This window comes from Spermophilus citellus, assembly GCF_964194105.1.
Source record: "Spermophilus citellus genome assembly, chromosome: 6".
Taxonomy (NCBI): Eukaryota; Metazoa; Chordata; class Mammalia; order Rodentia; family Sciuridae; genus Spermophilus; species Spermophilus citellus.
This window is the reverse complement of record NC_138187.1, coordinates 151,060,658-151,076,518: the sequence shown is the minus strand read 5'-3', so window position 1 is coordinate 151,076,518 and position 15,861 is coordinate 151,060,658. Positions and strand designations below refer to the sequence as shown.

The window sequence follows — 15,861 nt, the reverse complement described above, 5'->3', positions numbered from 1 at the left end:
CCTCTGCTTTTGGGGTCTTGTCCAAAAAATTCTTCCCCATTCCAATGTCCTGAAGCATTTCCCCTGTGTTTTCTTCTAGGAGTCTCATTGTTCAGGTCTTACCTCTAAGTCTTTAATCCATTTGAGTTGCTTTTGTAACTGATGAGAGGTAGGGTTCTAGTTTCATTCTTCTGCATGTGGATATTCAGTTTCCCCAGCACCATTATTAAAGACTGTCCCTTCTCCAACATGTGTTCTTAGCAACTTCACCAAAAAGCAGTTGGCTGAAGTTGTGGAGTTTATTTCTTGCTTTCTATTCTGTTCCCCTCACTGGTCAGTTTTGAGTATGACTTAATGATTTTTTTTAGGGGGGGGGTACCAGGGATTAAATTCAGGGGCACTCAATCACTGAGCCCCATCCCCAGCCCTATTTTGTATTTTATTTAGAGTCAGGTATTACTGAGTTGCTTAGTGCCTCACCATTGCTGAGGCTGATTTTGAACTCACAATCCACTTGCCTCAGCCTCCCTTGCAGCTGGGATTACAGGCATACACCACTGCACCCAGCTACTCAATGGTTTTTGTGTATTAATATAACCTCAAATACTGGGAGGCTTATGTTTGCATGGGCTTATATATATCTTTTGGTTTATTAGGATCCAGGTATTAAGTTGAGTATTATTAATAAGAGCAACTTAAAGAGCTATTTAAAAGCAGAGACCAATTAAAAGAATTACGTATGTACAAGGGGGAAAGGGTTGCAGCAACAGTCTATTTAATTCAAAATACAAAGTGAGTTGAATATGCCGTATGTCGATATGTTTTTAAACACAATTTTTTCCCCAAGTTTTGAAGTACATTTAGCTTCCAAGACTAGCAGCATTTTTAACAACATTGTGTATTTATGATTAAATTTGGCCTGTGCTGGAATATCAAAATCAATTTTTCTTTCCTTCATCAAACAATCCTTGGTGGGCTGGGGTTGTGGCTCAGAAGTAGAGCACTTGCCTACCATGCGTGAGGCACTGGGTTCGATCCTCAGCACCACGTAAAAATAAAATAAAGATATTGTGTCCACCTATAACTAAAAAATAAATATTAAAAAAAAATCCTTGGTTGCTTTCTCTTTTCCAACCTCTCTGTAAGGCTGCGGATATAGTGGTGAGTGGGAAAGAGGGCCTTGAAGTCAGGTGGGACTCACGGGCAGGCAGTTGGAGACCCATTGATGGCAGCGGTACAGACTGCTCAGCTCTGCTGTGGGGAAGCTTGTCGGGAAGAGGTTGGATTTGGAAGGGTCAAGATACACAGTGCCTCAGTTTTCTCGTGAGACATCATGCCCACTTCAGATCATTGATGGTGTCTCTTCTGCAATACCATTACAGATGTGGACCAGAACTTGATGGATCGCCTTCAGAGGGTGAATAACACTCTGCATAGCCAAATCGGCCGTTTGCAGAACATCCGGAACACCATCCAGGAGACTGGAAATTTGGCTGAACAAGCACGGGCCCGAGTGGAGAGCACGGAGCGGCTGATTGAAATTGCCTCCAGAGAACTTGAGAAAGCAAAAATCGCAGCTGCCAATGTGGTGAGTGTGTGGGAAGGTAGGGGTGGAGGGCAGATTGGGGAGCCCTTTGGAAAACTGTGGCAAGTGTGTTAGGGGCAGTGATGCGTTCTTCAGCTCCTCCCCTGCTGCTCCCCCGAGCCAGAAAGCCATGTCCCTCCTTGTCTCGAGACAGTACCCACTGGGTAAAAACAAGGGACACCTGTGTTTCCTCTCACTTTATTCTTTCTCTGCCACTGGCAGTTTAATCTTCCTTTGCTGAAAATAGAAATCATTTGTAAAATCATTTAATAAAGATCTCTGAAAATAAGAAGTAGTCTTTTTTCTCTCTAACACTAACAAAAATTTAGTTTTGACACTTGCTTTCTGAAATTTAAGCACTTCAGTCCTTTGAGAATAAATGCTTTTTTTCCTCTTCAGTCAATCATTCAGCCGGAGTCTACAGGGGATCCAAACAACATGACTCTTCTGGCAGAAGAGGCCCGAAAGTTGGCTGAACGGTAATTCTGTTTAGTGGTTAAGGTGTAGCTTCCCAGGGTGTAGCTGGGTGTTCTGAACCACCCCTCAGATGGGTCCCTCTGAAAGACTTACTTTCCCTTCTGAGATGTCATCAGCTCTGTGTACCATCTTCTTCTTTCTACTTTGAAGTTAGAGTGGTCACTTGAAGAGTTAGAATACAATGGTTTGTAGCAAGATTATATTTGCATATCTCAAAAAAACCCATACTTTTTTAGATTTTTAACTTCAGAGTCTTAAAGTTGATAGAGTCTAAGCAGCTCAGTAGAATTCAATTTTTAAATTCTTTTCATGTTAACTTTACAACAAAAATGCTTTATTTTCATATCTCAGTAGAAAATATTTGCTCCCCGTACCTCCCTTTACTGTCCCTATAAATTTTATATCATTAATCATCTTGGGAAATACTCTCCCCCCCGCTTTTTTTTTCAATTTATAGAACACTTTTTGTAAACTTAGCCCCACTGAAATGATTGTAAAATTCCAAATGAATGGGATTTTCCAATATTTGGAGATCTCAACCCACATTAGTGTACGCATATATAATCAAATAAGCATTACCCAAATTTTACTTCTTTTCCTGTCAGATGGTCTCTTCTGTGGTTGATTTTTTTTCTCTCTCTCTCTTATGTGTCTAGCCATAAACAAGAAGCTGATGACATTGTACGAGTGGCAAAAACAGCCAATGATACATCAACTGAGGCATATAATCTGCTTTTGAGAACACTGGCAGGAGAAAATCAGACAGCAGTCGAGATTGAAGAGCTTAATAGGAAGTGAGTATAATTTAACAGTGGCTTTCAGACCCTCAAATATTCTTGTAAATAACACCAATTCAATGAGGAATTAAATGCTTTGGATTCAGGATGTGCATTCATGCAGTAAGATTTCTTTTGTTAATTGAGCTTTTGAAATGGCAGAGTAATTAAAGCAGGGGATGTGCAGCCACAGAGATTTTGTTTGATCCAATTACTGTAACTGTAGAGAATGATAATAAGACTAGTCATGATACTTAAAATTCTACATACTAACTGGAAAAAGAAGGGAGAAAATGTAATAGAGCAAATAGAATATACTTGTAGATCTTTAAAGGGGTCTTAAATAAGAAAGTACAAGTTTGAGAATCACATCTGAAATGCTTGGGACCAGAGTGTTTTGAATTTTGGATTATTTTATATTGTGGAATATTTGCAGTTACATAATGACATACTTGTGACTGGGACCCAAACCTAAACACAAAATTCATTTATGTTCATATACATTTCATACACATAGCCTGAAATGTCATACATATTTTCAGTGTGCCTGCATTTTGACTGTCACCCATCACATTAAGTCAGGTGTAAAGCTTTTCATTTGTTACGTTATTAGGTTATGTTGGTGCTCAGAAGGTTTGATTTTGGAGAATTATGGATTTGGGGATTAGGAATACTCAAACTGTTTATAGGAACTATGTTATAAATAGAAAGTGATGACAAAATTAAATTTTAGCTAAACGTTGGCATTAAAATGAGAGCATTTTTAATGTAGCATTTCCTTTGAGGTTTTGGGAATGATATCCTGGTGGTGTAAACTGTGTTGAATCTGGTTAACATTAAAATGCTAAAAGGAGCTGTTTTTATTAAATTTCATGATTTGTTCCTTAGGTATGAACAAGCAAAGAACATCTCACAGGATCTAGAAAAGCAAGCCGCCCGAGTCCACGAGGAGGCCAAGCGTGCTGGAGACAAAGCTGTGGAGATCTACGCCAGTGTGGCTCAGCTAGCTCCCGTGGACTCAGAGGCTCTGGAGGTACGCATGATGTGGTTGCCAGTGCTGTCCCCTCTAGTCTGTAGAAGAGCCTGTGACTGCCCTACTCCTCCCTCCTCAGCCCTGACTCACCAGTACAGCTAAGTTCTATTTTAAGTGCACTAATAGATCTTATCAAGGTGAAGAGTCTTCTGATTATAAATGTTTAATAGCAGACTACTTTAATGATATGAATAATCATTCTATATCTTTCATATAAATGTAAATTATAGCACATTTCAGTTACTTAAAGCACCATATGCCTAGACCCTTCCTCCCAGGCACTGTCTAATGGAGATATGAGGAGCAACAAAAGGTAATGGTTTAATGAAAGCACTGTGTCAGGATGCTCTGGGCATGAAAGGTATTTGGGAATTGACAGTATTTATTTCATATCTGTGTTCTAATCATGCTTTCTCAAAGTCCTAGATAAACATGTGTTTTACATTGAACTTGAAATTCACTGTTTCTCTTTCTGTATATGAGGTGTTGACTTGACAGCTGAAGGTTTAGATCTCTGCAGCCATACATGTACTCTCTTGTCTGTGCACACAAAATTTGATGAATGTGTGAGGATATTGGAACAGTGGCCATAGTAGGGAGGGACAGGTGGAGGGGCTGGGAAGGGGTACAAAGGAACTTCTTTGGGTGATGGAAACATTTTGTATCTTTATTGAGGTGGTGCTACACAGGTAACTACATCTGTCAAAACTCATGAAACTATGTAAGCACTGTGAATTTCACTAGGTGAAAAGTGTGTCTCATTTTAAATTTTAAAAAGGTTGACAAAATCTTGACTTGGGCTGTTCTTCTAAAAATATCACTTATGTCATCTTCCTTGCTTTTCACAGAATGAAGCAAATAAAATAAAGAAAGAAGCTGCGGACCTGGAACGTCTGATTGACCAGAAGTTAAAGGATTATGAAGACCTCAGAGAAGACATGAGAGGGAAGGAGCTTGAAGTAAAGAACCTTCTGGAGAATGGAAAAATTGAACAGCAGGTCAGTTTGATTTGTAGGTTGCTTCATTTCTGGAGGCAACATTGTAACATTCCAGGTGTCATCTGAGTCCAATAGCAGCAGAGGTAGCAAACCATAAAGTGTTCAGTGCAGGACCTTCTTCTTGGTCCCAGCTGGCGGCTAGCATGCCCTATGCTGCAGCGTCTCAGGACAGAAGCTTTGAGGCACCTTGTCTGCTAGTAGAGGGAAGGGGTGGCTTTGGCAGGTTGTCCTCTGATATGCCTTGCATTTGCAGACTGCCGATCAACTCCTGGCCCGAGCGGATGCTGCCAAGGCTCTTGCTGAAGAAGCTGCTAAAAAAGGACGAAATACCTTACAAGAAGCCAATGACATTCTCAACAACCTGAAAGGTATGAGAGGTCATGCATGATGGGGCTCTTGGGACATTTCTTCCACTTGGGCCATTTCATTCCTTCAGTTCTTAGAATGATAATCTCTGGAAACATGCAGAATGAAAGACAGTAGCATAGTGAGTCCCATCTACTCATCACCTAGATTCAGCAGTCGCCATAGTTGTCACCGCACTTAGTTCATCTCTGACACACTACTTTTTTATGCTGAAGTGTTTCCAAGAAAAATCCCAATGCTCATGTCATTTTACCCCTGCACACTTCAATTTAGAAACAAACAAAAAGCATTTTCTTGAGAATGAAAATTCTTATTTTCATGAGAATGACTTACTTGATAACCAAGTTCTGCCTTTTTAGCTGACCCATGTTGGTAAATGAAGGCTGTCATCTTTCATTTTCTCTGACATCTCATTCTTCACCCTGGATAGAAAAGAAATATGCCCAATTTACGGCACAGCAATGGATTCTCTGCTGATAAAAATTATAGGTTCAATAAGGAAGATTTATAGGATAATAGTTGTAAGTATGGGCTTTGGTGTGGCGTCTGCAGGCCTGGGTTCGAGTCCTGCTCCACACGTTGACCTCTTTTGTCATCCTTTTTTCTTATTTTTAAAAGTGGTGCACCTGCGTCACAGGTACTCAGAACTCTTAGCTCAGTTGTCCTGATAGTAAAATCACCAGGGTGGTAGCAATGGTATGCTAAACACTCTGCATCAAAACAGATTTTCAAGTGAGAATTCTCTTTCCAGAAACAGGTGCACATCCTTACAACTTTTCTTGGGAAACCTATGTAGAGATGTGCATGTACTTGGCTTTGTAAGATTTCAACTCAAGCCATTCTTTCATTTTTTTCCTGATTTTTATTGCTTGTGAAATAATTGCAGGTCCCTGAAAAATTCCTTTTTGCTTGTTGGGAGTTGCGTTCTGATGCTTTCCCTGAACTCCTTTTAGATTTTGATACACGTGTGAACGATAACAAGACAGCTGCAGAGGAGGCACTGAGGAGGATTCCCGCTATCAACCAGACCATCGCGGAAGCCAACGAGAAGACGAGGGAAGTGCAGCTGGCATTGGGCAATGCAGCAGCAGATGCCACCGAGGCCAAGAACAAGGCCCACGAGGCTGAGAGGATCGCCAGCGCCGTCCAGCAGGTGTGTACTTCCTCCTTGCCAGAATAGCCCCTCACACCTTCTCCAGCCACTGTCCAGGCCCTCAGGCCTGTGCAGAGTCTTTTCTCAGCTCCAGCAAATCTGTCCTGACCCATCCCTATTTTATTTTTTAACCAGGCTTTAGAGTAGGTAACCATGTTGTTTGAAAAGGAAGAATCAGTAAAAAGGTCCCTTTAAAATTTCTATAGTAAATCAGTGTGGAATCCAAATTGTCCAAGTGGGACAGCTGCTGAGGGCTTTGGAGCCCTTCTACAAAAAATTCCGCACTTCCCAGACATACATACTTCCTGAACCCGGACAGGTGACATCTTTCTCACTGTTCCGTAGAGTGCTGTATGAACACAGCTTTCCTGCCCCTTTCGAGCACATCGTCATTCCCAAGTCCCCCTGTATAGACTTTCCGTAGCTGCTGCACTGGGATCCTTTATATTCATAACAGTAATTTCTCTCTGCTGGCTTTATCCTCTCTAAAGGCAAGATTGGAGCTGGTTCTAAAACTCAGGTCACATAAATGTCTTTCTTTAGAACAGTTAGAAGATTTTTAATTAAGTATGTTTATAATATACTCATATTTCAGGATGGAGGCCTTTTTGTACATTATAATCAACTGCCAAGAAGAATCAGGCTAGCTTTGAATTTAAAATGTATCCAAGGGAAAGAATCTAATTGACCCGGTGTGGTTGGAAATGTACTCTATAAAATGTTTATCATTTGCTAGCTCTGTGACCTCCACTAAAAATAGCAGTAACAGGGAACTTCAGAAACTGAAAAAGAGAATGCAAAGAAAGGCACTTTATAAAATTTAAAATGCTGTTTTGTTAGGTATTCATGTTTTTCTTAATAACTGTTATTAGGTGATACAGTAGAAGCCTTGGTAGAAATCACTGTGCTATTCTTTCTGAATTATATTTTTGAAACATTTTACAAATTATAAAAGGAGTGGGGCCATACTCCGGATAAGGGAAGGCTTTTAAAAATTAGCAATTTGCTTATCTTGTGCCTAGAATGCTACCAGCACCAAGGCAGAAGCTGAAAGGACTTTTGCAGAAGTTACAGATCTGGATAACGAGGTGAACGGTATGTTGAGGCAGCTACAGGAAGCAGAGAGAGAGCTGAAGAGAAAACAAGACGATGCCGACCAGGACATGATGATGGCAGGGATGGTAAGAGGCTTGGCACACTTGTGAGTGGGTAGAGAGTTGAAGGGTGTTCAATAGTAAAGATCCCCATCTCGAGGGGAAGAGTGTCTTTGATACAGAGTCTGTTTTTCATTGCATCTGCTGGTCAAGAATTGGGTTAGTAGCTTACGTAGAAGACAAAGAATTTGGGTCTTCTGCCAGGACTTCTGTTGCACAATGGTCCTGTCCCAAAACTGCTCTTAATTAAAAACAAAACTTTGTTTTACACACTTGGGGTTTTAGGACATTTAAAATGTCTATATTTTTGATTGAGTAATGCATAAGTGGTATAAAATCAAAAGGGATAAAAGGGAATGCAATGAAAAGTCAGTTCCCTTCTTAGTCCTTCCCATGGCTGGCTCCCTGGAGGCAAAGATCAATTTCTTTCGTATAAGAAAATTTGAAGGTAGCATTTACCATCACCCCACCAAAACACACCAGCTTCATGTTCAGTTTAACTTTTTTATTTTTTGTAAGGACATGTGTACATAACACCATTGGCAACAAAACTGATTTATGAACACATGGCCCAAGGAACAAGGAGGAATTAGGGTCCATTTTTCTGTTCTGTGCTGTATTTTGCTTCAGGAAGACTTTAAGACACAGAGTGGGAATATTCCTGCCCAGTTGACTGTAGCAGTCACAGTAATGATATTCAGGAACTTGTTGACTTATATACTTTCAGTGTCAGGAAGGAACTCTTTCTTTCACTGATGCTAAAGAAAAACAGGGCATCTCACTGTGGGTCATTTTCACCTTGGGATAGGAAGGAGGAACACAAGGCCTGAAGAATTGATACAGGAAGCATCTCTGTGAAAACACCTGATTTTATTGTACTTTTTCCTTTTTTGTTTGGATTGTTTTAATTTTCTGTGAGACAGAGTGGCTCAAGTGGAAATTCCCATGTGGTAAAAATAGGGATTTCTCATAATGTGCTGAGAGTCAGTGATTTCATTTTTAATCTGGTCGTAGAGACACTACATTTTCAGAAAAGGGTATGGATTTAGTTTAAAGAATAGAAAGAAGATCCGTCTTTTGTTACTTTTGGTAAATAACTTCTGAGTAACATAAACAACCCTCAGGTACACTATCCCGCTGTGTTCCTATCAAGTCTGAAAGGCCAGCACTTAGCTAGTACTGTTTGGGTCTGTAACTATATTTTGTAAAGCAGAAGCTTGAAGGTTGAGGTGGCTCCTGAGAGAGGAGGCTGCAGCCCACGGGACAGATGCGATTGCTCTTGGCGGCCACAGCAGGGTCCTGTCTCCTCCTAGCACATTCAGAAAAGCCTGTGCGGCTCAGTGAGAACAGCTGCCCTCGGAGCAGAGATTAATCATGTGTTTGTGGAGGGGGTTTTGCCTTGCTTTCTTTTTCTGTTTAAAATTTTCACATTGTATGGATCCCAAAGTGTTTTAATACTTCGACCCTGAAAACTATGAAAAGTGAACCAGGGAGCTCTGAGCCACTCATTTCTATCTTGACTGGATTTATTTGTGAGAGCATCTGTTTTCTGATATTGAGACACTTCCTCTTCCACTGTTATTTCCTGTGACTCATGCTCAGTGTATTTGTTCAGGTTTCATGGAATTTTCCCAAATATCAATGTTTGGTTGGTTTTGAAGATGTAAATTGTATTGTCCCAGTAAATGAGCGTGGGAGTGTGTGGCTGTGGCTGGGTGGCTGCAGGTTGAGGGGGAATTTACAGAAAAGCTTCAGTTGCTAATGAAAATGTTCTAAGAATAGGTAGTTTCTAATAATCAAGTCCCTAAGAGTGCCCTTAAGGACATGTTTTGGTTCTAAAATGGAGTTTTTACACTCACCCTTAAAAAATAACTTGTTCTGTGTGATGGGTTTTATAATGAATACACCTTCCTGTGTTCTCAAGCGAGAACCTGAGAGGAGAGGATAATAGTGATTTTTTGTTGTTGTTGTTGTTTTTTAATACAAATACGAGTGTAGGCATGCTGACTGCCTCTTGGTGATGGTTCCATGGGGTAGAACTAGCAGTACCCTCAACCTGAAGATGTGGTCCCAGGAAAGCAAAAACCTACAGGGAGAGGTCATTATTTCATGATCAGAGAAGGGGAAAGCATCTGAAAATTCGATTTATTGGCTCACTGGGCCAACAGAATATACCCAAAGAAGATGAAAACATAGCGTCAGGGGCTGGGATGTGGCTCAATTGGTAGTGCGCTCGCCTTGCATGCGTGCAGCCCGGGTTCGATCCTCAGCACCACATACAAACAAAGATGTTGTGTCCGCCGAAAAACTAAAATAAATAAATAAATACTTAAAAAAAAAAAAAAAAAACATAGCGTCAGAGCTGTTTGTATGGCTTATCCTTTTCCCCTGCAGGCTTCCCAGGCTGCTCAGGAAGCTGAGATCAACGCCAGAAAGGCCAAAAACTCAGTGAACAGCCTCCTCAACATGATCAACGACCTCTTGGAGCAACTGGGTAAGTGACCACACGCAGTCCTTTTCTTCTGTGTGAACAAGTCACACTGTACCTGGGATTGGATATCGTTCACTCAAAGGCAGACTAATATATGAATCCCTTTAAAATCACCCATTGAATTATGAATACTTCTTCTAGTTCTTGCTTATTTAAAAGTGCCATATAAAATAAGTATGTGTCTTGCACAAGGGAACCTTTAAGAGCAACCTGAATTATTAATTATAATATTCACATGTTCATCAACTTTAAAGAGCAAAATGAATTATGACTCAGATGTATTAATCCACTAGTGCTTACTAGGTGCATTCTATGGACCCTAATCCAAAGAAAACAGTACAGTCTGGGGACTGTCTTTAAATTTTGAAGAGACACTGCCAGCTTGTAGGGTTCATTTTTGGTCCAGGTTCATGGGGCAATTAATCAGTATTTTTTTTTTCTTAGCTAATTCCATTAGCAGAATGTCTTTGAGGAATTTTAAAAGAATTTCAGTGATAAAATAAAAGAATACTTTAAACTGGGCATGACTTCATTGCCTGGAATTCTGTTCATTTGCCGACTAAAGCACAATTATTTTATGCCAAAAGAGAGAGAGAAACTTGATTTGTTAAGGAAAGATAAGCATATGGAAACCTTGTTCCCATCTTGATAGGGAGCATCCTTCATTTTGGACAGATGTACTTTTGTCACCAAATTCCATTACAAGGTGGCAGTACTCTAGCCTGGACTCTTCAGAGTGAGGCATTGTATTTTAATTTGCTAGCCTTTACAGATTGGTGTGTTTTGTTTGGTGCTATTTGTTTTGTTTTGTTTTGTTTTTTTCCCTTTGAGGGGGAATTTTTTTTTTAATGTCTCAAATGTCAAGAATAATAAACAATGTGTCAGCTGGTGGGTTTAAAATGAAAGTTAGCTAGAAGAGAGAGATGTTCGTGGAAGAAAGAGCTGGACTTTAAAATTAGTCAGACTTGGGTCAGAATCTTTTTGGCCAATAGGTTATACATACTTGGGCAAATTATTTAATATCTGAGAATCACTGAGGTAAATGGTCTTATGAGAACTTGATCAGCTGGAATATGCCTGAAGTGCTGTCACTTGTATCTGCTTTCATTTGTTACAGAGCCTTTTTTTTCTTGCTTCATTCAAAGTGAGGTTTTGGTGAAATTATGTCAGCATTTCAGCCTTGGCCATTTTCCATAGGAAGGTTCCCAACAGTGACCAGTTCCCCAAAGCAGACAGTGCCCCAGCCAGCCAGCCCATCCTCCCTGGAATCTAGGAGTTTGAGGGCTCAGGCTCTCCCTGCCTTGGAATTTTTGCATTCTTCAGATGGCACTAAAATGACACACAGACTACCTGTAGAAACCTGGAAAGGGCATTAAATGTTACCAGGTGACCTTCCGAACCACACTTGGAGTGTAGGGTACAGAACACTGTAGCTGTGCTCTGAGAAAATGTTCTGCAAAGAACTGTCTTCTCAGAAAAAAGCTTCTGGCCCAATATCTTATATAAGTTCTGACCCACCTCTGCTGGGCCGGGTCAGTGTTTGTGCTTGGCTTGCAGTGTCTGTGCCCTTGTACACAATGATGACCCACAGGTCAGGGCCGCCATGGTGTGGTGGCAGCTGCTGGGTTAATGCTGAGAAAGGCTCCCGGAGGTACCCGAGTGAGGTTCTAGGTCTTGCTGAAGGTGTCTGTACTCTTCTCTATGCTTTCTGGCCCTATAGGTCAGCTGGACACAGTGGACCTGAACAAGCTCAATGAGATTGAAGGTACCCTGAACAAAGCCAAAGACGAAATGAAGGCCAGTGACCTTGACAGGAAAGTGTCCGACCTGGAGAATGAAGCCAGGAAGCAGGAGGCTGCCATCATGGACTACACCCGCGATATCGAGGAGATCTTGAAGGACATCCACAACCTGGAGGATATCAAGAAGACCTTACCGTCCGGCTGCTTCAACACCCCGTCCATCGAGAAGCCCTAGCATCGAGAGGGCTAGAAGACAGCATCCCCTGCTGGGGGACCATTTGTGAGGCCACAGAGTGCCTTGACACAAAGATTACATTTTTCAGACCCCCACTTCTCTGCTGCTCTTCATCACTGTCCTTTTGAACCAGGAAAAGTCAGAGTTTAAAGAGAAGCAATTAAAACATCCTGAACTGGGAACAAAGGGTTCTATCTAATAAAGTCTCTCTTCCACTCCTGTTGCTACCTTACCCACATTTTCCCTTCCAGTTTGCAGGAGGACGTGACATCCTGCACTGGTGTCCTGTGAATGCTCGAATGCCAGGGCAGCATCCCTCCCCTCTTGCATCGACACCAGCAGAGCTCCTCAGTCTCGGTACTCTTGTTTCTATGAAGGAGAAGTCTGGCTACTAGTTGTAGCATTGTGATGGCCAGTATACCCAGTCCACGGATGAAGAAAGTGCGTCTGCATCTTCTGACCTCCTCCTTATAAGCAAAAGGAAATAAATATCCTGTGCCAAAGGGACTGGTCATTTAGAATGTGGGTAGCCATCCCATCAGTCCTGCTCGCTGTTTAAGTTTAGGAACTGAGCCATCCATGGGTCAGGGTATAGTTATTTATGAGAGTCCCAGGAGAACGTGGCTGACAAGGCTGAAGATTTTCTCTTATGTTAATAATTGACTAGGAAGATAAGCTTTTTTTCAGATCTTTGGGCAGCTGATAATTTAAATCTGGATGGGCAGCTTGCACTCACCACTAGACCAGTAGACCTCTTCTGATATTCTTATAAATGGACCTTACTCTGAAGAAACAGGGAGATGATAACCACTAAAGTTTCTTTCAAAATCAAACATCCCAGAGCTATTTTAGTATGTTACTCTTGGAACTAGTGTTAAAATACCTGTCAGACAGCACTTGGTCCCTAAGATCTTGACAAACACAAGAACAACCTCCTCGTCCTAGTCTTTTCTAGCAGAGGGATGAAACGTAGGTGGAACCTATAGTGTCGGGACCTCACATGTGCATGTTTTTTCCTTCTTTTGGAGAGAGATGGAACATTTGACCCTTAGCTCCAGTCTTCTTCTTTTTCCGCCTTCTGGAATTCCTCAGAACACATTGTTGTCTGCCAAATCCTGGTGGCAAATGCTTGCACTGTTTCATGCATCAGCCAACACCCTAGTTCCTGCACTTTGTGATTCACCCACTGTAGACCTCCCCTGTGGGTGTAGAGGGGAGAACCTTGTGTGGAGTTTCCTAGTGGGCTTCTCAGCCTTCGGTCCTCAGCTTTGTGGTTTTCTAAGACCACAGTGTGACAGTTCCCTACCACGCCCCCTCCCTCCTACCAACCTGCCTTTGAGATTCACATATAGCCTTTAACACTATGCAACTTTGTACTTTGTGTAGCGGGGGGAAAGAAACTATTATCTGACACACTGGTGCTATTAATTATTTCAAATTTATATTTTTGTGTGAATTTTTTTTCGTTTATCATGATTATAAAGTAAGGAATTTATGTAAATATGCTTGGTCCTGTTTCTAGAACAGCACTGTCTGTTCACATCTTGGCTCAGTTTTTCCTCTTCACCGGCCTGTCATTCCTGCCTTGCCGCCTCTCCTTCCATCTAGACTTCCTTGGGTTGTATTTGTGTCCCAGACGCTGCTCTCCGCCTCGTGTTTGCAGCTTGTCCGTTGTCTAACATCGACATCAGCACGCTTTCCTCCATAGAGGGAGTCGGGCCTCCTCCACGGCATCCCCAGGACCCCTCACTGTTCTTAATTCCCGTTCCAGTATGCATGGGATCAGGAAAGTTTGCCAAGGGGGATCTATCTAGTTAGCCAGGAATGAGCTAGAAATGCCCTTTCTAGCAAGGCGTTGATAAGGGAGTGCGTTATGACGGGCTTTGGAGGGCATCTGGGGCCGTGCTGCTGATGGGGAGGCGGGAGGGGTGGTGTGCACACTTCTTGGTCCCATTTCCTGTTTCCGTCTCCTTGGGGTGTACCACACTCCCCCATAAGGTCCTGACTGGGCCTGCCCACACTTTCACTCTTGCTCTCCTCTGCCCATTCTGTTACCACAGAGGGATGGCCCCTTCTTGCCAGGTTTTCCCATCAGTGGTTCCCGGCTGGTTCCTCTTATTAAGTGGCCACAACTTTACCTGTGCATCTTGGTCACAGTTGCAGAGAAAGGACTGAAAGGACAATTGGGACAGGTTCACTCCAGCAAGTCTTAGGCCATGGTGGGGTTTTGTTGTTGTTGTTTTGGTTTGTTTGAGAGGTTTTCTCCTCCATCTGTGTGGTATATTTTTAAACAGAATTTTATTTTTAAAATGAAAGTTCTTTACAAGACAATACCTTAATTCCACTCCTGCAATATAGCCATTATTTTATTGTATCGCTGCAGTTGTCTTTGTCTTATGAAACGGACAGATGGCTGCTGCAGATTGCTGGGTGTCACAGGGGATAGAAACTGTTATTTTTCCCTGGAATTTTCCCTTTTGATTCCAACTGTGGCCTTTTGTATGTGCCTTCACTTTAGCTGTTTGCCTTAATCTCTACAGTCATGCTCTCCAGGGTGGTTAATAAAAACACAACACTTGGCATTTTTTATGTTTAAAAAAAAAAAGAACAGTATTTTATTTATAATAAAATCTGAATATTTGTAACCCTCAATTTGGTGTGGCCTGAGTGTGGTACTGGGGATATATAGATGTTCTTAAAGATATGATGAATGAAAAACTATTCGTTGTGTCTTTGGGTGAACTCTTTTCTTGAGAACAATCTAAGACTTTTTTTTTTGTATATACCTTCTTTAAATTGGGATACTTCAATATAGTCCTTAAGTTGGCAGACTTCTCTGTAAAAGAGCTAGACAGTAAGTATTTTAGGCTTGTAGATTCAGTCTGTGTTGCAGCCCCTCAGTTTCGGTCTTGTAGCACAGAAGCAGCCCTAGGCCATATGTCAGCACATGAGCCTGGCTGTACTCCAGTAAAACTGCTCACAGAAACAGGTCAGGGGCCTGCGGGCTGGAGTTCACTGGACGCCTGGTTTAGTCTCAATACATGATGACTGAGATCTATGTTTAATGACAGGCTACCTGAAATAGTAAATGCATGTAAAATGTGTCTTTCCACCTTTCCATGCACACATGTGTTCAGCTAAAGACAGTTTCTTTAGAAGACTGGAAACACTCTCAAACCTATGACAGAATAAAAGGAAAAAGTAGTGGGCTGCCCAAACAGGCCCAGAGCAGCTCATCGTACCTCGACCCTCCTAGAGGGTGGACCTGCCTGAAGTGACCCGAAACTCGAGGAGGCATTTTGGAGCCAGAGACAGCAGGAATGCTCCGGGCCTGCAGAGCCCTTCCCTTTGCTCTTCAATATTCTGCATATTGCCCTGGGTCTCTGTGCGTCCTTGCCACTTTCCCAATCTTATAAATTGTTATAGCTATGGTACCTGTAAAGAAGAACCTGAACACTCTAATCGGACTTCCTGGGAGGAAGCTTTAGAAGGCACTAGTTACTAGTTTTTTTTACCCTTCTTTACCTGGGTGGTTCCCCCCCCCCCCCCATTGCAGGGTCTGAGATGCAAATGTAAATCCTTTACTGTGTCAGAGTTAGGAGTGGAATTTCTAAAAGCTTTTCCTACCCCATTTGTCATTTTAGGGACAGCAACTTCTCAAAAGTTGCTACCAAATTTTAATAATCTGATTCAAAATTTCCCTGCGAATTTACTCCTCAAGTAAACATTCCAGCCCTTGGTAAATCTGAACTCAACCAGCTCCACTTCCATTAGACTCAAAATGAGATGATGGAAGGAGGCCCCAGTACCCAGTAGGGTCAGGAGGTGAGAAAGCTGCGGACACCTCCCTAAGAGGAAGAGGGGCCCAGCCC

At 41.9% G+C, this 15,861-nt stretch overlaps 1 protein-coding gene across 1 annotated transcript in view; it reads left to right on the top strand.

Moving 5' to 3' along the window:
• LAMC1 (laminin subunit gamma 1) overlaps positions 1 to 14,641 on the top strand; it is a 111,091-nt gene extending 96,450 nt beyond the window's left edge. The window contains exons 19-28 of the mRNA XM_081298475.1: positions 1,362 to 1,567; positions 1,964 to 2,043; positions 2,698 to 2,835; positions 3,706 to 3,850; positions 4,699 to 4,848; positions 5,102 to 5,216; positions 6,168 to 6,367; positions 7,390 to 7,548; positions 9,916 to 10,015; positions 11,733 to 14,641. Of these exons, the coding sequence (XP_081154601.1) occupies positions 1,362 to 1,567; positions 1,964 to 2,043; positions 2,698 to 2,835; positions 3,706 to 3,850; positions 4,699 to 4,848; positions 5,102 to 5,216; positions 6,168 to 6,367; positions 7,390 to 7,548; positions 9,916 to 10,015; positions 11,733 to 11,989 (1,550 nt within the window). The 3' untranslated portion in view covers positions 11,990 to 14,641. The remainder of the gene's footprint in view (positions 1 to 1,361; positions 1,568 to 1,963; positions 2,044 to 2,697; positions 2,836 to 3,705; positions 3,851 to 4,698; positions 4,849 to 5,101; positions 5,217 to 6,167; positions 6,368 to 7,389; positions 7,549 to 9,915; positions 10,016 to 11,732) is intronic.
• The last annotated feature ends 1,220 nt before the right edge of the window (positions 14,642 to 15,861 follow it).